We start from the raw sequence: 21750 nt of genomic DNA, 5'->3' as shown, positions 1-21750 counted from the left end.
TCAACTTCACTCTTTGCTCTTTTTTCCCCAATTTTGCTCTTATTTTTTTTTCCAACTTTCTTCTTAAATAATCTTTGTAAACGTTCTTCCTGTAACATTATGACTGTATTGCCGTCATATTTGGACTTAATTCCTATAATATTACAACGTTTCCCCAACCTAATTTTCTAAAAAGTACAACTTCATTTTGTTTAGTTTGTTTCTCATAATATCACTTTTAAAACACTAAAATGACATTATTTCCCCTCATAGTATGATGGTAGCGTGTTCTTGTAAAATAGTGACTTTTTTCTTAATATTTTGACTTTATTCTCATAAAATTAGAGCTGTTTTTTTCATTTCAGCTGTTATTTTTTTTTACTTTCCAACTATTTCAACTATTTCTACATTTTCTTCTCGTAATCAGGACTTTATTGCCGTAGTATTTTCAATTTATTCTGGTAACACTAGAACCTTTTCCGGAACCTAATTTTTGAAAAATTACAATTTTATTCATTGTTTGATTTGTTTTTCATAATATCACAAATAATGTATTTTTCTTTAATATTTCAACTTTAGGATTCTAAAATCGTGTTATAGTTCCTCATATTATTTGACCTTATTCTTGTAAAATGCCGACTTTTTCTCGTTAGATTACAACTTTTTCCGGGTTAACATGTTGACTTTATTCTTGTGAAATTACTGCTGATTTCAAAATGTTTTGCTGTTGTTGTTTTCTTGTTAAATTCTATTTTTAGAATGTCCAGCGAGCCAATTAAAAATACAGCAGCGGCCTGCAAACGGTCACCCTGGTCTTGTCCGAATCAATTACTCGATTCATCAAAACAACAAGCTTCAGATTAACCGACTAAGAAAATAATCCTTAGTTGCAGCCCTAAATGAGTTAAAGCATTCATGAAGTCTCCCAAGCGGCAGTGCGCCAAAGAAAAGGAAAGCCGTCCCCGTGGAAGTTCAAAGAGGGGACCCAAGCCCACCAATACTGGCTGCTCTTGAGGTCCCAATCGCTCGACTGGCATGACCATCATTGAGCATAAAGATGATTGAATTTGAATGAACCCTCGACAGGTCATGGATTTCGTGCGCTGTTACACGGAGATCTGAGAGGAGAAGAGGAGGTTATCCTGCAGGTGTTTCTTGCCAGGGTACTTTTATTACTGTCCTTCATGTTCCAGTCATTAGTAGCTTGGACCACCCGTAATGCATGGAAGCTCTTTTGAAGAACATTCTAGAAAGTGTGTTTGGATCCACTTTAAAAATACAAGTGGTAGTCGTGTGGCTTTCTTAGTTGTTGATATCTCAAATAAATTGCCATTGCAGCACGTGCAGAGTGTACAAAGTCACTTGTTGAAGCACTAGAAGGCACTCGAGGAGATGAAAGAGCGCGGCTCCTAAGAGTCGCAGGTGAAAGAAAGAAGCAGCAGAAATGTTCAAAACAAGGAATTTAATTGAAAAAAAGCTTTTATTTGATCTTGAAACAACCTCAGCTTTAATTTGGAAATGTTCCCTGCCCAGTAAGCCACGGGTGCACGCAAACATATGCCCACATGTCGCTTCCATTTCCAGTAGTGAAGACGGCACCTTTCATCGCAGCCCATATGTCGACCTCGTCGAAAAGGATCCGTGCATGAGCTCGCTGTGTTTGTCACGAATTAGCCGACAAAGCCGTGAAACGAGCGTGGACGTGGACGTGTGTACACGGAGACACGGCCACCCTGCCAAGCCCGACTCCACACCGAGCCATGAAAGGGCTGCAAGGACTAAGCCCCATCGTGCGCTCATTTGGCATCCAAACGCACACACACACACACGCAGCAAATATATAGCAAACACACACACGTTGGCTGCGAGACAAGCTGGAGGAGTGTCAAGGGCGACGGAGAGCGTGGACTTTTCACATGACTCGGCGTGAGAGATGCAAGCAGGTCACTTGTTAGGGCTTCAGCACCCCTTAAAAATACCATTGTAGTCGTTGTTACATTATTGTAACCTTGGTTAGCATCATTGATCCGTTCCAAAGGGTTTTTTCCCCATAAATAAATCCAATTCATCCGTTCCACAAAGACAAAAATGTTAACACAAAATTTATTTTATAGTTATGCAAATATAGTTTTACATTCAGAAAGGGATAAATGAACATGTAAAGGGTCCCTGACATGATTTATCAACTTTGCTTAAGTATATAATTATGTTGTACATTGTTTGATTTGTTGAAGGCAAACATTAAATTGGCAAAAATGACATTTATAGTTGGGCACCAGCAACTCAGCCTCGTTTCCGGAAGTGACGTCATCGGGGTGACACCTCTCAGCTAAAGCAGAGTCAGCAAGTGCTTCTTGAGGTAGATTGTACACTTGGTTCAGTGTATTTTTCATCAAAATAGTAGGCAGGCCAAAATGTTGTGTTGCTGCTGGATGTTCATAGTATGCCAGTGATAGATGACTGCATCTGGCTTTCAGCCATTCCTTAACACGATAAAAATGATATATTTTAAATGTTTTTTGCTGACGTTTTAAAGTAAAACATTAAAGAAATCCCAATGTTAAAAAGAACATTCCAAATATCAGGCTTTCTTATGCATTTTATTCCATACATCCATTTTCTAACGCAATGTTCCAGACACATTTCACACGACTTTTGACTTTATTAAAGACTGTTGTTGGAGGACACGGCGAGGAGCGACGAGAGAGCGGACACCATTTTCGTACTTGTTGATTTGTTTTTTCTCTCGCATTCAAGTGTTTGTTTATCAAATGGATACTTCACAATTACTTAGCAGTCGGACTCAATAAAAACAACAAAAAAAAAAGCCCGGTTAGTTAGTCAGCAACGGTTGGGGGTGCTTCGTTTGGGCGCTCCATTCCGCGGACCCAACCAAAGCAAAGGTTTGCCGTAAAATGACACGAAACGGAGGTTTTTGAAAACAGAGGTTTGACGACATAGAGTGCGTATATGACGACATAGAGTGTGTCTGTGACGACATAGAGTGCGTATATGACGACATAGAGTGCGTATATGACGACATAGAGTGCGTCTATGACGACATAGAGTGCGTCTATGACGACATAGAGTGCGTCTATGACGACATAGAGTGCGTAGTGCTTTACTTTACTGTTCTCTTTACTTGTCTTGCTTGCTTGCTGCTGTAACAAGTAAATTTCCCCGCTGTGGGATCAATAAAGTACATACAATACAATACAATACAATATATGACGACATAGAGTGCGTCTATGACGACATAGAGTGCGTCTATGACAACATAGAGTGCGTCTATGACGACATAGAGTGCGTACATGACGACATAGAGTGCGTACATGACGACAGAGTGCGTCTATGACGACATAGAGTGCGTCTATGACGACATAGAGTGCGTACATGACGACAGAGTGCGTCTATGACGACATAGAGTGCGTCTATGACGACATAGAGTGCGTCTATGACGACATAGAGTGCGTACATGACGACAGAGTGCGTCTATGACGACATAGAGTGCGTATATGACGACATAGAGTGCGTCTATGACGACATAGAGTGCGTCTATGACGACATAGAGTGCGTCTATGTCTCTAATATCATTTTATGTGTACTGAAATACTTCTGTGGTGTTTCTGAGTACCACTAGATGGAGCCTGCGTACCACCAGCGGTAATCCAAAATGTTGCTCGTACTGCGGATTGTTGCTTTTCTTGTGTGCTAATTCAGATTGTGGTTTGAACTCACCTTAAATTCAGATCATGTTTTCAATTCATCTTCCAACCAACGCTAGCACGCGTGTTTTTGCTGTAAACTAGGCCGCTGTGCATCTCTAAAACTGACAGTTCCAGTTAATCAAAGTGTTTCCCCCCCCCAGGCCGCATGCACTGGAAACCAGCAGTCAAGCCCATGAAAACCAGTCCGGCCCCTTCTGCTTCTCCGACTCTCTCCGGCCCAATCAGACGCTCCATCTCCTGCCCCCGTTCCATCGCTTCCCTCTCATCGCCCAGTGAAGTGCGAGCTCCGTCCACGAGGCCCTCCCCCAACGTTCCCGTCATCACCGCCCTCGTCCGGCCCAGCTCCGCCACGCTACGCTCTCACTCGCTGAGCCGCAGCGGCTCCGCCCACCGCGTGCCTCACAGCAACAGCTTGGGAACCATCCACGCCAGCATGGTAAGATTTCAAGCACGCACACGCGCTCGCAACCTCTTTGATATTCTGATCCGGTGCGGTGTCCGTCAAGAGGAAGCGGAGTACGTTCACTTTGTGTGGAACTCTTCCGCTCCGAGAATTTCTACTTAATTATGTACTTTTCCTCCGTTAAGCTTCGACGTATGACGGCATATTTCAAACTCAAACTCGGTTACACAATTGTTTGGATTTTCTTTCTTTACAACTTTTCTTTTGGGAAAAAAAAACAAAAAAACGACTGTCACGGCCAACTGTCCTCTGTGACAATGACTGCCTATTATGTTGCCATCTGTTGTTTAACGCCTGCCTCCTCCGTTCTCCATCCTGCTGCACGACCGCGCTGCCACTGGCTGCAAAACGTACACACGAACAAAGAAAGACAAGAATGACATTTGCACTTAAGACACAATCCAACGCTTTTCTGTAATATCGGGACTTCATAGTTCTTAAAGGGGTCCTATCCTGCTCGTTTCAGGGGCCGAAACGCTCCGGTTCCGCAGCCTCTTCCCCCGACCGTGCCTACAAAGCGCCAGCTTCAGTCGACAACCACATACAGTAGATGGTCGACATGTTGTAGTACTGTTAGCGTGGTTGTTACTGTCTGGTTAGGAGTTACACAACATCCAGTTGTGCACACAGTGACGAAGAAATCCCAAAGCTAACATGTGTGAGGCAAAATCAGGGGTGTCCAAAGTGTGACCTGGGGGCCATTGGTGCCCACAGCTGTTTTTCTATTGGCCTGCGTCACATTTGAAAAATATAATTTAACGAGAAAATGAAAAAAAAGAAAAAAAACACAAAAATGGAAAAATCATCAGTAAAAAAAGTCAAAATGCTAAGAGAAAAAGGTTGGAATCTGAGCAGAAAATGAAAATAACATCCTCTTAGTGGCATGAAGTTAAAATTAAGAAAGTTAAAGAGAAACACACTCAACGAGAATAAAGTTGTCATTTGTGGGAAAATAGGTTGTGGAAGAAGTTCTAATGTTTTGAGAATAAAGTGAAAAGATTATGGCACTAAAGCACAAGAAGACGATTTACAAAAAGAACGTTGAAAGAGTTGGAAAAAAAAAGGTTTAAGAAGGAAGTTGAAATATTTGGAAAATTCCAACAACAGAAACCAGCAAAAACGGGACAAAAGAGCAGAGAGTGAAGATGATATTAATATGTATTTTCACTGGTATGACAAAGCTGAGATGAAATACAGTATATATATAACGTCTTAGCATACCTACACGTGTTGCTTTAGAAAATAGCAACATGGCAAAGTTGCATCTATTTTTTCATTTTTCACTATGTGGCCCTCGCTGGAAAAAGTCTGGACACCCCTGGTCGATATTATGTCTTATTTTCTGTTATCATGTTTACTATATTGGGTAAAAGGAGAGGAAAATGACTATAGGGGTGTTATGTCCTGTGTAGGGGGCTCTAATAATGTTAAAAAACGTATTTAGAAGGTCGTAAACAGGTTTTCAAATTTTTACTTGGTGGAAATTCACTTGTCACGGTCAGGTGCCGTGATAAACGAGGGATTGCTGGAATGTAGGTTTTTGGCGTCAGCTATACGAAGCACTCCACACTTGGACGCGTCCTCTCTCTTCGGCCGGCTCTCAAAGCAAACGGCAGCGCTCCCGTAAACAATAGCATGCACCTTCATTATGTCTCCCAAACGTGAGGCAGACTCTTGTGCGTCAAAGGAAAGTGAAAGTGAAAAGAAGTGAAATTCAACACGGGCGCATGCTCCACGTGTTCAGCGTACTGTGGGTGGGACTTGGGCGTACAAGTTCCCACTTCCAACAAAGCTCCACTTGAACGAAACCAAGCACCTCCTGTAAATTTCTGTCTCCTTTCTTATCGTGTTCAGGGTGATCCACTAATTAACCTGAGGAGCAAAGAGCAGGAGGCGGAACTCGTGCGTCAAACGCTGATCGCGCTGATGGCCATGAGGATCCGATTTCCCGGCAAAACGGAGGAAGAGGCCGAGGCGGTGCTGGATGAGGTGGGTGCGCTCCATCTGTTGGACGTGTTTGTCTTTACTAGTCCAACAATCACAGCCGTTAGCGGAACTCATGTCAGAATTGTAGAAGCACGGCACGTGAAAGCGAAAGGAAGGAAACAATAGGAAGTGCGGGAGTGAAGAAGAGCTCCAAGAGTGAACCCAGGCCCCACTTTTCTCCCAGAAGCCCCTCTGTGGGCAGATGCCGTCACTCTGCAGTGCGAGCGCTCTTCCCTGCACAATACCAAGCCTGACCTTCCATTGTCTTTGTCCAGTGGGGTCATGTTTGCAGTCCCGACTGATTCTCTGCTGCGTTCTGTCGATCAGCGCCTTCCTGGGGTTAAAGCAGAGCTGTCCTGCAAGGCCCACATGGTGGAGAATGAAAGGATGCCAGGGCCGCTTTGATATTTTCTAAAGATATGCTAAGAAGTTATATACGGTATATTTCAAGACAAAAACTGCATCTCAGCTTTGTCATACTGGTGTTATTAGTATCATACTTCGCTTTTTGCTCTTTTTCCCCATTTTTGCTGTTGTTTGTTTTTATTCTCCAAATATTTCAACCTTCCTCTTAAATAATATTAAAATAATAGTGTGACTATATTCTTGTAATGTAATAACAAATTTTCCACAAATTACAACTTTATTTAGTTTTGTTTCTTTCTCATAGTATTGCATTTTTTTAAATCTATTTTTTCTTTTATATTGCAAATCTATGCTACGAAGAAGACATTATTTTTCCTCATAATATTATGAGTTTATTCTCATAAAATGTATTTTTTGTTAATATTTGGACTTTATTCTTGTAAAATTACTGATGTTTTTTTTTTCTTTCTTGTAATCTTCTAATTTTTGTACCAGTATGACTTTATTGTCGTAATATTATAACTTGTTCCCCAACCTAATTTTTTACAAAAATTGCAACTATATTTTTGTTCTTTGTAATATGAAAGCTTTTAAAAAATAATATATTTTTTCATTGCTTTAAAACTTGAAAAAGATAAGCCCTTTTTTAAATGCATTTTTTTTCCTCATGTTATTCTTGTAAACTTATGACTTTTTCTCATTGAATTACATTTTTTTCTCTTCATATTTTTAGTTTTTCTTACAAAAATTACTGCAGATTTTTTCCATTTTTGCTGCTTTTTTAGTTTTGTCATTCAAAAATATTTTTAGAACGTGCGGTAGGCCAATAAACGAACAGCCCTGGATTGGACATGGCCCCCGGGCCGCATTTTGGACACCCGTGGTGTCGAGCTCATGTAGCTTCTGCTCAACAACGTTTTGGTTATGCTGACACTTTTCTTGTTGTTCTGCTTTTGTTTGGTATGAGTTGGTAAAAAAAACATCCTTGCCGGAACTCTGTTTGAAACAACCTTGAGAAACCTTGAGAAGTAACGCGTCAACAGCACCTCAGTCCGATAAATATGCCTGGGAGTGCAATGAAAGCACCCATCTGTCTCATTTTCAGACTCAGACCCTCTTAAAAGCCATCGCTGTCCTCAGAACCAGCTGTCCGCTCAGCACCAAAGCCCCCGTGGTGCTGAAAAGACAGCCCGATGCCGGACCCGCCCCAACCCTCACCATCAAAGCCGCAGCAAAACAACGTGTTCGGCTGGTGAAATTGTTCACGGAAGAATTAGGAAGGGACTTATTTGACGTCTAGTTGTCTTGGAAGCATGTTCGGATGGGATATCATCTGTAGAGCTCACTCTGACACGGAGAAATATCGACAAGAAGACCGAAACAAAAGTTAGAACGTGATAACGCGCCGAGCCGGTGTGGCCTTTTGATGCTGGTTACCAGTTTAACGTGCAAATGCTTGTGGTCTGGTTTGCGATTATGGGGTGTAGGACCTGTGCGCAGGCCGGCTAGGTGTTGGCCGTGAGCATTCGCCAATGAATTCAATTAAAACATGACACTTGCACTTTTTTAAACACGGATTTGTTTTCATTTTAAAAATGAAAAAAAACATTTTATAAAAAAAACTCCACATATTTTGTTTACATTTTTATCTTTCTTTATTTAAAGTGTCTCTCAATGTGGACTTGAAAAAAAGAACACTGTTAAGAAAGAGACGTGAATTGACTTGGTTGTTGTAACGTCAGCGTCCCTCAGGAGAGGAGCAAGTTAACGCTACCCCCCAGCAGCGTACGATACCATGCCCCCACACCACACTTGCACGTTTGCAGACTCTTTTCGTTTTAATCTTTTCATTATTTGAAAAAAGTTTAAAAAAAAGGTAATTAAGTTTTTATTTGTATTTTCTTAAAATAAAAAGGCACTTTTGAGCCATTTTTTCATATTTTAAAAATGAACAAAAAATTAAAGATATACATTTCTGTCATTAAAACAAAAATGATTCAAGGAAAACTACACTTCCACCTGGCAATATCTTACAATGCCTGCCTTCACAATGACAGCAACAGCTCCCGTGTGTGCGTGTCCTCAGAGACAGTGACCACCACACCTGCACAGATAAGACAGGTGTGGTGGTCACGCTCAGGTAATGACATCACCAGAGGAACACACCTGTAAGGCTCAGGACAGAACAAGCCTGCGCTTAGCATGAAAACAATCTTTGGTGTTCGATGTCCCCCGTGGTTTCCAGCTGAGATCAAGTTGTGCTAACGATGTTTGTGCGTGTCGGACTAATTACCTCCTTTGTCACCAGTGCAAAAGCCGCTTTTCGTTCCAACCGTTGAAAGGTGAAATGCATCAAGCGTGTTTTTTTGTGCTTTAATTGAGGCTAATTTGTGTACATATTATAACAAACGTGACAAATGAGCACGCGGCTCACCAGACGAGGCGCAAACAGACTGGAAACACTCGGCAAGCAAACATACTGTGTTTACTTCGTACTTAAGCCTCGTGTCTCGGAGTACAGGCAGGTTACTCGCAGCCAGCGGAAGCACACTTTTCTTTTACGCACTCACAAAACAAGCAAGCTGCAGAAACCCAAGACTCCGTCAGCCTCATCTTAAAGTTTACAGGTGACTTGTTGCTTTTAGCTTATTTGAAAGCAAAGTGCTAAATGCGTTTAATATGTTACTGAGGCACTTCTAACAAAGCGTTTCTGTCTGCAGATCCTTGACAACTGGAAGTACCATAAACCAAAGGTAGCCTCCTACTGGCTTGTGAAGCTGGACTCCACCAAACAACGGAAGGCAAGTGCAAGCATTTGCTTTACGCTCTTTTTCATTTCCCTCCCCAGAGAATGAATGAGAACATCGCCCCCGGTTCTTTTGTAAGCAAAGATGGGTAAAAAAAAAGGATACACCTTTGCCTCATGAAACATTCTTGATATTTGCAATGATGTGGATCTTTTACGTCGCTGCGTCTTGTGGTGGGTGCATGCATAATTAAGAGCAGAAAACAAGAATATGCTAATTTCAATCAACAGCTGGATGCTATCAGTCGGCAGAGATGGTGTTGAAAAATGTGCTAATGCAGCCTATGTCGTCCTCTTATGTTGGAAAAGGGAGCTAATGCCTCATGTGTACACTCATTATCACGACTGTCAGGCTGCAGCGGGGGCGCATCTTCAACATTAAGCTCATGTCAAGCACACGGCGAATGTATGGGACAGTTTTACCTGTGAAGATGCCACCCCCTCACCTGGGGTGTAACAATACGTGTATCACATGCGGACCGAACCGATACCCTGTATCCAACAATACGCACTTTCTTATTGCTTTGATCAACTTGTGTGCTGAAAGCTCAGTACATCTGTGATCGACTACTCTGGCTTAGTTTGCATTGTCAAGCACAGAGCCCCCCCACATTCATTCCATGCTGAAAATGTTGAAAAATGAGAAAAATGTTGGCAATTTCATTAAAATTAAAATAAAAAAGGCAAGGTCATTTATTTTTTGGTATTGAAAAAATATTGAACCGTAGCACAAACGTGTCGAGCCGAACCAAACCGTGAATTCTGTGACCCGTTGCACCCCCTACCAGTCACAAGCCGTTGCAGTAGATCCCCGCTTTTTGCACTGGTTACGCTCCGAGTTCTCTTTAGGGCACTATGATTTCCACGTGAACAGAATCGTAGAATTGTCCAATAAAAGCGGAATCTGCTGTAAAACGCAGAATGGACATAATGTGAATGAAATGCTGCGGATTATTATTCTTCATTGAGGCCAAAATGGATACAGTTTGCTGAAATATGCGCATTGTTTGACTAATCGGCTGTAGTCAACCACCAAACAGCGATGATTTGTTTTGAAAAAGCAGGTAAGAGCGGTGCAAGTTGGCGAGGTATGACTGTACGTACAGTATTTGCATGTTTTCATTTGCCGGGCGGTCGATGCTGAACGGCGAACGTGCGGGGGTCCACTGCATGTCCCTGAAATCTGCAACATCTGTTCCGTGCACACAATACAACATCAAATCAGGAAGACTCGGACAAACATGAGGCTCATTACCGTGCCATCAAGGGATTGGAACCTGAAAGAGGATGTAAACAAAATAGAAGTTTTGAAAAGGCATCCGGTAGGCGTGCCCCTAATGATGCCATCTCTCAGCCACCCGCTGTGCTCGGCTTTGTTGTGGGCTGCGGTGGTGCTGATGTTTGATTTGGAGTGGAGCAGCCTAATGAGCAGCAGGCAGAGGTCAGGAATGAAGCGCCCACCGCTCTGCCATCTGATTACCATACCAAAACACGCCTGTGTGTGTGTGTGTGTACTCATCTATCAGTTTGTCTGACAGCGTGCACGCATGTCTCGCTCGCCTCGCATTGCTGAAGGCAAATCTTGGCTCGTCCCGCCGCAAACACACATGCATGCCCGCACAATCTGACAGGCACGTCAGTAATGAGGAGCGAGGAATCAAAAGTCCAAAAAGCCACAGCACGGCTCTCTGATAGGAGGGTGGAAAAGAGGAAGGGAAAAGGTGACGAAAAGGAGGGAAAGATGGAAGGTGCCCTCACATTCTGACACATTCTGTCCAAGATTGACGTGGTTACAGCAATTAGTCCGAGCCCGGTACGCCTTCCCACTGTCTCGTCCACACACACACCAGACATACGCTACTGTATGTGTGAGCAGCTAACATGCAGAGGCTCATTAGACATGCAGCGTAGAGTTCAGGTTGTGTGTGTGTGGGGGACATCTGCACTCTTTAAAGCGACCGCATTCGCTCTTACTCATTGCTAGGACGATTAAAAAGACCCAAGCTTGCACAACAAATGACAACACATTGGGGACGTGTGGCCTTCAGGCATGTGTCGTCGTTGTGAGACGCTTCCTTTCTTCGCAGGTTTTGGACATCGTGAGGACCAACGTGCGCTCTGCACTGCAGCGCATCTGGAAGGAGCCGGATGTGGAAAGCCTCCACCTGTGCCGCCTCTTTAACCGCGTCTTCAACAGGCTACTCTGGAGTCACGGCCAGGGACTGTGGAACTGCTTTTCCAACTCCGGGTAGGTTTGACCGTGCCTCAAAGGCGAGAGCTGTCAATTCACGAAACAAATGTTCACATTGTTGATGGTTGGTCATCATTGGTTGACAATGGGCAAAGGCGGCGGTGTGGTGTTTATATGTTAGAGGTTAAATGAGTGCCTTTTTGTGGGAAGGGGTGAATGGGCAGCATTGTGCGTGGGAGCAAGGTGGTGTCGCAGACCTCCCCCTCTGTTCAGAGGAGGACACATGTACCACCATTACCACCATGAATGAAATACTCACGCCAATGACCGTCGCTGGCCTCACTCGACTGGATCTTCGCCAATATCGTTTTGCACCGTTCTTGTTAGAGGGGAAATACTTTGAATTTTGCGCCATCCCCTCAGACTGGAGCTGTCCTACCTAGTCTTCCTGCAAGAACTGATGAAGTCTGCTCAGATGACAGGTGTCAGGTTTGTAATTGCACTCATAAGTAGTAGTAGTAGTAGTACTTTATTAATCCCACAGCAGGGAAATCCATCTGTTAGGGCAGCAAGCAAGATACACAAGTATGTACACAAGTCAAGAATGCATAGTCATAGACAATGCATGCAATGCATAGACATAGTGAAATACAAAATGGTTCAGGTGTTGTAGAGCCTGATAGCGGTCCATTCCAGCGGGGATAAAATGCTTTGTGTCCATTATTCCATGTGATGGGGTTATTATTAAGCGCTAACATACGTTTGTATTTCTGCTATGATTAATGTCACAGACCTGCTGTGAGGCGAGAGGCCTTTTGTCTCCCCAACAAGTCCTTCACACGCTCAGACTCAACAGCCTTGGGCATGCGGGCATTTTAAGTTAGCTTCAGCCTCTTGTTTTAGATTACCCCCCCTTGCATATGCACATCCGACACAGCAACACCTTTTCCTGAAGAATTTAGACATTTTCTCCAGAAGCCATCCATTCAGGTTGTATTGATTTGTTTGCTGGAAACCAAGTTTCATTAAATCGTACCGCTCGTTATTCTCAAAGAACTCGTGTTATCTCTTGTCTGTTTTGAAGCCGGCAGAACGTTTTCCCTTGACAAGAGGCGAAACGTCTTCTAAGACTACCTGCACAGTCCAGCTGTGATCGATTCCGTGTCCTGAGAACACGGTGACTTAGATGAATGAAAATATTCACAGGCAATGATGCTGTGGAATATCACAGGAATGCACTCACGGCTTGACGGTCACAAAGAGGAGTGGTGACTTTTTTTTTGTTTGTATAAGTTTTTGCAGAGATAACGATGACATGTATTATCAGTTGTGTATCCTTGCGCTGGGCTGCATGGAATTGCTTGTCCAGATGCGTGTCTAGCTTTGTGGCCTTGAAGTCATGCTAATACGCAGTACAGTGCTCCCTCGCAACATTGCCGTTCACCTTTCACGGATTGGCTCTTTTGCGGATTTTTTTAAGTGCAATTTAGCACGTTTTGAATCTCCTTCGTGCTCGACTGCCTGTTGCCTGTAGCGATCATGCATGCTGAATGAAGGCAGAAGCTACGCGGCTGCAAATGAATCTTCGGTTCATGGAGGACGTTGAGGAGGAATATGCTTTAACAAGGAGGCAAAAACGCTACAGCCTAACGGCGCCAGGACAAGAGTACGCACGAGTCACTTAATTTCTTGTGTCCAATCTCGGAAGTTGATCATTAAAATTCAAACGAAATTTGAACTTTGAGAGTGTTTAAACAAGAGAGAAATGTGATGTCCGAGAAATGTGTATAAAGTGTATGGTGGGGGGTTTTACAGCCTTAAAACAGTTGGCTGCTTCACGGATTTCACTTATTGTGGGCTATTTTGGGAACCTATCCCCCACGATAAACGAGGGAACACTGTCCTGGGGTCATTGGGGGTCCCTCAACCCCCAAAACAACCAAAAATGTCCCTTATATTACCTGGATGAGAAAACTAACTACATACTTGATTGATGACGTAGGTGCAGTACAGCTGGGTTGTTTTCTTGAATTGAATTGTGATAATCATGACGCATGCTCGTATTTCCCCTGTATCAGCTCACACAGTCAAGTTAAATCATCAGTCTGCCGCCCTGAGCACCCGGGTGGCATTCTTTTCAAAAACGCCAAAACAATAGTTTGTAAACCCTTAAGTGTGTTTGCAGTGGCAGTAAGCTGACAGTATCACTGCTCAAGCCAAGCTATGAATGGGGCCAAATAATACGTCAACAGCAATTTAGTAAACACTAGAAACTACAAAAGATCCAGGATAATCCTGAGGTATGAGGTTACACAACACTAAAAAGTAGCCACAGTCCGTCCAATTAAGACTTTGTTCCTACGACACCGCAGGCAAGACTGTCATCTCCGTAACGTGTGCACTATTTTCTCAGGGCACTGAATCGATGGCAAACGGACTGTTCAGTGGTTTAAATAGTGCGGGAATATGAAAGGTTTGCTCGAAATGTTGCAGGCGACCAGACAAAACGGCCTCAAACCCTCAAGCCTACGCCGATGCCCCACAAAGGAAAGACTACAAGGACAGACACAATCCTGGAAAAGGCACAAAAGCAACTTCTGAAAGAGAGTACAGCCTCGTTTACACTTGCACCCACTTTGTCCCCGCAGGCGTACACAATTGGTAAACGGCTGGTAAACAGGTGTGAAGTATGTGTGCGCAAAGCAAACTTTGAGATGTTCCAAATTTGTGGCAGGCATGATTTCCATGAACTTGTGAATGCAACGTGAACCTGCTGTCTGCAAACAATGCAGGCGCCGCGTATCAAAGCTTTTATTCTGCGTGTCTCATTCGCATGTGCAAGTGGAAACGCCTCTGAAGACGAGTCAGTTTTACCACAGAGAGCGAAATACTTCCCAAATTCCAAACAGTTCAGTCTGTCCAAGGGTGATTCATTTCCCGATCCAAGCCCAACTTGCTCAACACAACAAAACCAACGCAAGACAAACAAGAAGTTGGAATTGAGAAACAACACTTTGGCATCACAGATGCTCACCTGGAGGCAAAAAACCGCAAAGTCAAAACACGGGTAAAGAACTCGCCAAGACAAAAATCTTACCCAATCAGAGAAGGAGGTTTGAACTTTGCTAAGACCCCACAAGTTGCAATGTTTGATCTGATCGGGGCGACACAATCAGCTATTAGGAAGACATTTGGTTGAAAGCGCAGGCAGCTCTCTCCAACATCAAGGCCCCCGCAACCTCTCCTTCCTGGAAACAAAAGCTGTGACGCCACGGATCAAGGTTGAGAACGTCACAATCCTGCCAGCAGACAAGGAAAGATGCGCAGTCCGACTACCAGAACAAGCGACCTACACTTTTCAATGATGCCAACACGTCAAAAGAGACCCAACCAGGGGGCATGAGAGGAAAATCACAGACTACCTTTCTTCTGAACGGTCCAGTTGCGATGTATTCAGTGCCCCAAGACTACAATGTTCACAGGCCTGTGTGATCTATTCATCAATTTTCCACTTTTATTGACAGCGGTGACACTTTTATTCGACGCGTTTGAGGAAGCAACTGGTAAAAAGCGACTGACAAAACCAATCAGACCCCACTGCACTCTCCTGAAACTTTCTGGCGATGAAGCAAATATGAAAGTCTGTGGCGACAGAGTGCAAATTAAGGTCAGCAATCGGGGCTGTCGCTCGGGACACATTCACAGGTGAAAGCAAGAGAGACCAACGCCGAGACGCAGAAAGAAAGTGATTGACGGCCTTTTACTGCCTTTGCTCCAGCTTGTTATCGGAGACTCTGAAGGCTTCTGAAATGTATTTCCTAAACCTTATTTTTATCGTACTTTGTTGATGTGACAAAGCGTGCTAGGAGTCACTGCAAGGACAACCTGCAGCTTCACACACTCTAACGTGAAATCAGAAAACAAAGAGGTTATACACACATTGTTAGTAAACACAATAGCACTTTCATTTCACAGTAGCACTCCTAAACACTCCTCGTCTGCTGCTCAAGCTGCTTCTCGGATGACCTCATATTCTTAGCTTTCATTGGTTCACAGGCTGTTTCTGTTGGATCCTTTTCTATACACACGACCATGTTGTCACAACCATCTGCGCTCCTATAGGCCGCAAAAATGATTGAAATCATTGGCACTTTAAGACACACCGCAAGCAAGCGTACCAACCGTTCCGTCTTTGTCATATACGTGAATTTGACAGTTCTGGACAAAATCTTAAGACCAAGGAAAAATGCCAAATACTTTTACAAATACAAATACTTTTTCAAGCATAAAGATGGCTAAAGAAACAAAAATACAAATACCGTATAAGGCATTCAGAAGACAAATTCAGACGTAATATGTTGTATTCTACACTGGTCACTAGGTGGCAGTAAAGATTCAAGATTCAAGAGAGTTTTATTGTCATGTGCATAGTAAAACAGCAGTTCTACTATGCAATGAAAATCTTATTCTGTTCATTCTCCCAAGAAAAGAAAGAAAACAAATGAAAGAATAAGAACATAAGAAACATAAACACATAAACATATATACCAATAAATTAAGCAACAACAACAGAAGAGACATTAATACAAGTAAATAATACAAATAAATAAATAAATAAAGTGCTATGAGTGTGTGCGTGTGTTGCGTGCGGCGTGTGCGAGTGCTTCGTTGAGAAGCCTGATGGCCTGTGGGTAAAAGCTGTTTGCCAGCCTTGTGGTCCTGGACTTCAAACTCCTGTAGCGTCTGCCTGACGGTAGGAGTGTGAATAATGAGTGTTGTGGATGTGTGCTGTCCTTGATGAGGTTGTGTGTTCTTCGTAGGACTCTAGTTTTATAAATGTCTTGCAGTGAGGGGAGGGCTGCCCCAACAATGTTCTGTGAGGTCTTGATCACCCGCTGGAGTGCCTTCCTATCACGTGTTGTACAGTTACCGTACCAAACAGTGATGGAGGCGGTAAGGACACTTTCCATAGTGCATCTGTAGAAGCAACTCAGGATTGTGGTGGACATGCCAAATTTCCTCAGTCTTCTCAGGAAGTACAGTCTCCTTTGGGACTTCTTCAGAATTTGTTGGGTGTTGTGAGACCAGGTGAGGTCCTCGCTGATGTGTGTGCCAAGGAACTTGAAGGTTTTCACCCTCTCCACCTCAGTCTCACCAAAAAACAGGGGTCTATGTGGCTCCTTTTCCCTTGTTCTTGGGTCGATGATCATCTCTTTAGTCTTATCTGTATTGAGAAGGAGATTGTTATCACGACACCAAGCTATGAGGTCCGCCACCTCTCTTCTGTATGATGTTTCAACACCACCAGTGATCAGTCCGATGACTGTAGTGTCATCTGCAAATTTAATGATGCTGGTGTTGTTCTGGGAGGCCACACAATCGTAGGTGAAGAGCGTGTAGAGGAGTGGACTCAGCACACACCCCTGTGGGGTCCCAGTGCTCACAATTCTTGAGCTGGATGTGCGGTTGTGGACTCTGACTGACTGGGGTCTGCCTGTTAGAAAGTTAAACACCCAGTTACAGAGGGAGGGAGACAGGCCAAGTGTGAGGAGCTTATTTGTGAGTTTGTGGGGGCAGACTGTATTAAAAGCAGAGCTATAGTCTATAAATAGCATTCTGACGTATGTGTCCTGGCCCTGTAGGTGAGAAAGGGCTGTGTGGATGGCAGTGTTGACTGCATCATCCGTGGACCGGTTCTGGCGATATGCAAACTGTAGAGGGTCCACGGTTGCCGCCGGGATGCTCTTTTTGATGTGGGTAATGACTAATCTTTCAAAGCACTTCATAACAATAGGAGTGAGTGCTATAGGGCGATAGTCATTCAAGCAGGTCACGTTGCTCTTCTTGGGTACGGGCACTATGGTGGTGGACTTAAAGCAGGTCGGTACAGAAGCTTGTGCAAGCGACAGGTTAAATATGTCAGCAAGCACATCAGCTAGCTCTGATGAGCAAACCCGAAGTGCACGTCCTGAGATGTTGTCTGGCCCTGCTGCTTTTCGTGGGTTTGTTTTGTTCAGAACCCTGCGCACATCAGCTGATGTCACCATGAGAGGTGAGTCCTGTGTGCTCCCCAGGTTCAGCCACCCTCTCTGCTCATCAGGAGTTTGGGTGTCAAAGCGGGCATAGAACTCCAGAACCAGAAACAACCAGGAACTCTCCCAGTGCTAACGTGTGCGTCTATGTATGTTGAATGTATGTCTTATTACACAACCGTATTCCATGTTGTTAAAGATTTGGATTTAGTGCTGTTGGATAGTTTAGCACAATTGACATTTTTGGGGTTTACCGCTTGACTTTTCTTATTGAGACCCCTTTTCAAATGTTTCCAAGTTGGCACTGATGTGTGAAAAAATGACCAAAACAAAATAGTTTTTGTACATTTTCGGTAAACAGCCTTTCCAGCATACCTGTCAATGTTTGCATTTGAAAATGAGGGACATTTTCTGGAAGATTGGGGAATGTGAGATGGACAGGTGGATTGGTGCGGCGCCTGCAGTGATGCGGACTCTTCATCGGCCCGTTGTGGTGAAGAGGGAGCTGAGCCCAAAGGCAAAGCTCTCAATTTACGGGTCGATCTACGTTCCTACCCTCACCTGTGGTCATGAGCTTTGGGTAGTGACCCAAAGGACAAGATGGCGGGTACAAGCAACCAAAATGAGTTTCCTCCACAGGGTGGCTGGGCTCTCCCTTCCAGATAAGGTGAGAAGCACTGTCATCCGGGAGAAACTCGGAGCCAGATGAGAGGAGCCAGATGAGGTGGCTTCGGCATAAGGATACGTCCCACCAATAGGAGGCCTCATGGAAGACCCAGGACATGTTGGAGAGACTCTCAACTGGCCTGGGAACGCCTCAGGATCCACCAGGAGGAGCTGGACAAAGTCTGGGCTTCCTTGCTTAGGCTGCTGCCCCTGCGACCAGACCTCGGATAGGCGGAAGAAGATGGATGGATAGATTAGGGACTTCCCCCCTTCTATGACTGGGTGGGTGGAAAGACTGCTGCCAGGCAGTGCCGCCCTGGCATTTTCCATACAGGAAACCATTTAAATGGGAGGGCGATGGGAAAGAAGGGCAAATTACGGGAGTATGGAGTATGGAGGGACAGCGGCAGGTCTTTTCAAGCCGTCCACTTTTACTCCCCATGTAGTTTTTTTGGCACTCACAATTTAAGTAGAGCAGTCAAGGTCGCTGAAGCTGATGCAGTCGTTCAAAGTGAGACATCACAAAAAGAGTGGCTGGCTCAGCGGCCTACGAGGATTAGCTTAGCCTCTCCGCTACCACCAGCAGCCGCACCTCATGGAGCGTTTGTGTGATCACAGCATGCCCTGCTTGATCCAGCTAGCTTGCATCCATATTGTCCGTGCAGCACCTCCCAACAGCGGGTCACGGCCTCAACATGGATACACCCCAGGGGGGGCTCCATGTCACACAGCTACAGTCAAGAAGAGCACCGCAAATCCAAGTGTAACCCCTCCGACCCGCTCCTCTCTGTTGTTTGATACTTTATCTTAGGGACTTAGCAACAATCAAACAGCCCAGCTGCATTGTGGCCAAAGCATTCAACAGGCTTTGGAAATGTTTAAGAGGGAGGGGATGGAAGAGTTTTGAAGCCTTTCAGTGGAGACAGCTCCCACCCCCCAAGGAGTGCAAGAGGGTGGACATCAAACGCACCACCCAGGGTTGTGCGGCTCTGTTGTTGAAGCTCTCGCTCAGTCAGGGGTATGTCTGGGCTTTACAGGGGGTTAACTGTACTCGGATTTGGTTCATGCTTCCTCTTTGTGCGTCTGTCCATCTTCCTGTGTGTCTGCGTGACAGGAAGGATGTGTGATTTCAAACTCATACGAGTGTGACATTCTAGGATCGTTTTGGGGGGGTGAAATTGCTTAAAAAAGTCACAGCCAAAATAAATGAAAGCTGTCCTTGACGTCTTGTTTGTAGCAGACACACGACTTTGGGCTCTTTGGAAAGTAAAGTTGAGTTTTTATCCCCCAAAGACAGAAACTGAGTTGGAAAATGAGTTGGAATACACTGAAAAAGTCATTTGTAAAGAAATTACATATTTTTTACATGTCATTTTTTTAAATGAATACCATCCATCCATCCATCCATTTTCTATGCCGCTTCTCCACATTAGGGTCGCGGGGGTATGCTGGAGCCTATCCCAGCTGACTTCAGACTTTAGCCAATGGCAGGGCACATATAGACAAACAAGCATTCACACTCACATTCATACCTATGGACAATTTAGAGTCTCCAGTCAACCTAACATGCATGTTTTTGGAATGTGGGAGGAAATGAATTTTATTTTTTTTTTAATTAAAAAAATGTGCCTTCTAAATAACTAGTTTGGTGGCATGGACTGACCCCGCCTCTTGCCCGAAGGCAGCTGGGATAGGCTCCAGCATGCCCTAGTGAGGATAAGCGGCATAGAAGATGGATGGATGGACAAAGCCAGCATGAGTCCCCCCCCAATCCCGTTTCAAATTGGACAATGATACTGATGATTTTCCCGTTTTTTCTAAGGTTAGGCGTTCCAAAGGTGTTCCAGTTGGAGACACTTGGTCAGTAACTTCACTGAAGTCCGTGCAAACACAACTCCAAGGCTTCCTGACACTCTTCATGTCTTTCAAGACATTTTTGTCACATTTTTTTGGAAAATACAGTGGGGGGGAAAACCCCACAGTCCACATTTGCATTTTGTTTTGTTTGCACTTGTACTTGGCAGGGGTGTCCATCTGTCTCCAGCTGGGGGCACATAGTGAAAAAGAAAAGACGCAACTTTGCCACTTTGATGTTTTGTAAAGCAAACCCTAAGAAGTCGTGCATATTTCACGACAAAATAGCATGTGAGCTTTGTGACGTAGGTGGAAGTGTTTTAGTAGTACCCACTTAGGGATTTGCTCATTTTCACATTTTTGCTGTTTTTTTTTAATATTGCACTTTTTAATATTTCAACTCTGTGCTACTAAAATAAGATTATTTTTCCCACATAATATTACGAGTTTATTCTCCTAAAATTACAAATTTTTCTCTCGTTAGAACACGACTTCTTTCTCTTAACATTTTGACTTTGTTCTCGTAAAATTATAGCATTTTTTTTTTCCCATTTCTGCGACTTTTTTTTTCAACCAACTATTTAAACTTCTGTCATTTTTAAATTTTCTTCTCATAATACTTGTTTGCTTTCTAAAATTACGTTGTTTCCTCATCATATTACATTATTCTCATAGCATTAGGAGTTTTTTTTGTTAGAGTACAACTTTTTCTTTTAATACTTTGACTTTATTCTCGCAAAAGCACTGCTGATTTTTCCATTTTTGCTGCTTTTTTTCTTGTTTTCTTGTTAAATCCTTTTAAGAATGCTCCGCTGGTCAATAAAAAAAAAAATCGCGGGCCGCAAATGGCCCCCTGGCTGCACTTTGGACACCCCTGAACTTGGGTGTAATTAGGCTGGAAAATCCACATATTCAATAAATAAACGTATACGGACTGAAGTATCGGGCCAGCTGGGCGGGCAATTACACCTACAGGAAATTGAGGGATTGAGTTGCGTTCTTCTGGGAAAAATGTATTATTACTTTCAAGTTATTTTTAAGGAGTAACATAAATGGGGTCACTGATGGCCACAATCTCCATTCCAGTTCATGTCAAAGTGTTTGAACGCATCCATGCAGGGCGGCCTCGTCTCCATACCAATAATCAATATGTCTCATTTCCTGAGATTCTAACGCCTGATTAAAGGGACCGGAGCGGCAAACTAAAGTGTGTTTGTTTATCTACGTTGCCCTCTAGCTCTTCATGGGAGAGCATCTTCAGTAAAAGCAGTGAGGTGGTTTCTCCCCAAGAGCTGCAATGCTGCCGCAGGCTGGTGCAGCTGTGCCGGGACTGTTTGTTGGTCGTCTACAAGTTTGTCTCCGAGTCCCGGGGCTCTTTGACTGGACTCAGCCCGGATTGGGACGACACCAGGTGAGGAAAAAAACAACATCCCTGTGAAGTCTCCCCTCTCCTGTGAAGCTTATTTTTGTGCCTGGGTGGCCGGGTAAGATTCAAGGATACATTGGATTTAGTTAAGAACTTAAGTTAAGAAGTCTAATCGACTAGTTGCTCTCAGGTTGCACAAATCCTGGCACAAGATGTTGCACTTTACCTCTGAAAGACGGTTACCCGAAATACTGGAAAAGCTCACTTTGAAGAAAGCTTCTAAAGGAACGTCAGCCCTTCAAGTCGTTGAAGT

General features: G+C 43.9%; 1 protein-coding gene across 4 annotated transcripts in view; it reads left to right on the top strand.

Annotated features, from left to right (window-relative positions):
* ttll7 (tubulin tyrosine ligase-like family, member 7) overlaps positions 1-21750 on the top strand; it is a 106511-nt gene that overhangs the window by 71437 nt on the left and 13324 nt on the right. For all 4 annotated transcript variants that reach the window (XM_054788586.1, XM_054788585.1, XM_054788588.1 and 1 more), the window contains exons 16-20: positions 3848-4143; positions 6025-6159; positions 9243-9323; positions 11416-11576; positions 21309-21482. In XM_054788586.1, coding sequence (XP_054644561.1) covers positions 3848-4143; positions 6025-6159; positions 9243-9323; positions 11416-11576; positions 21309-21482 — 847 coding nt within the window. The remainder of the gene's footprint in view (positions 1-3847; positions 4144-6024; positions 6160-9242; positions 9324-11415; positions 11577-21308; positions 21483-21750) is intronic.

Source organism: Dunckerocampus dactyliophorus, chromosome 10, assembly GCF_027744805.1.
Source record: "Dunckerocampus dactyliophorus isolate RoL2022-P2 chromosome 10, RoL_Ddac_1.1, whole genome shotgun sequence".
In the NCBI taxonomy this organism is placed as follows: domain Eukaryota; kingdom Metazoa; phylum Chordata; class Actinopteri; order Syngnathiformes; family Syngnathidae; genus Dunckerocampus; species Dunckerocampus dactyliophorus.
Note: the sequence above shows the minus strand (reverse complement) of the source record. Positions and strands in the feature narration are given on the sequence as shown.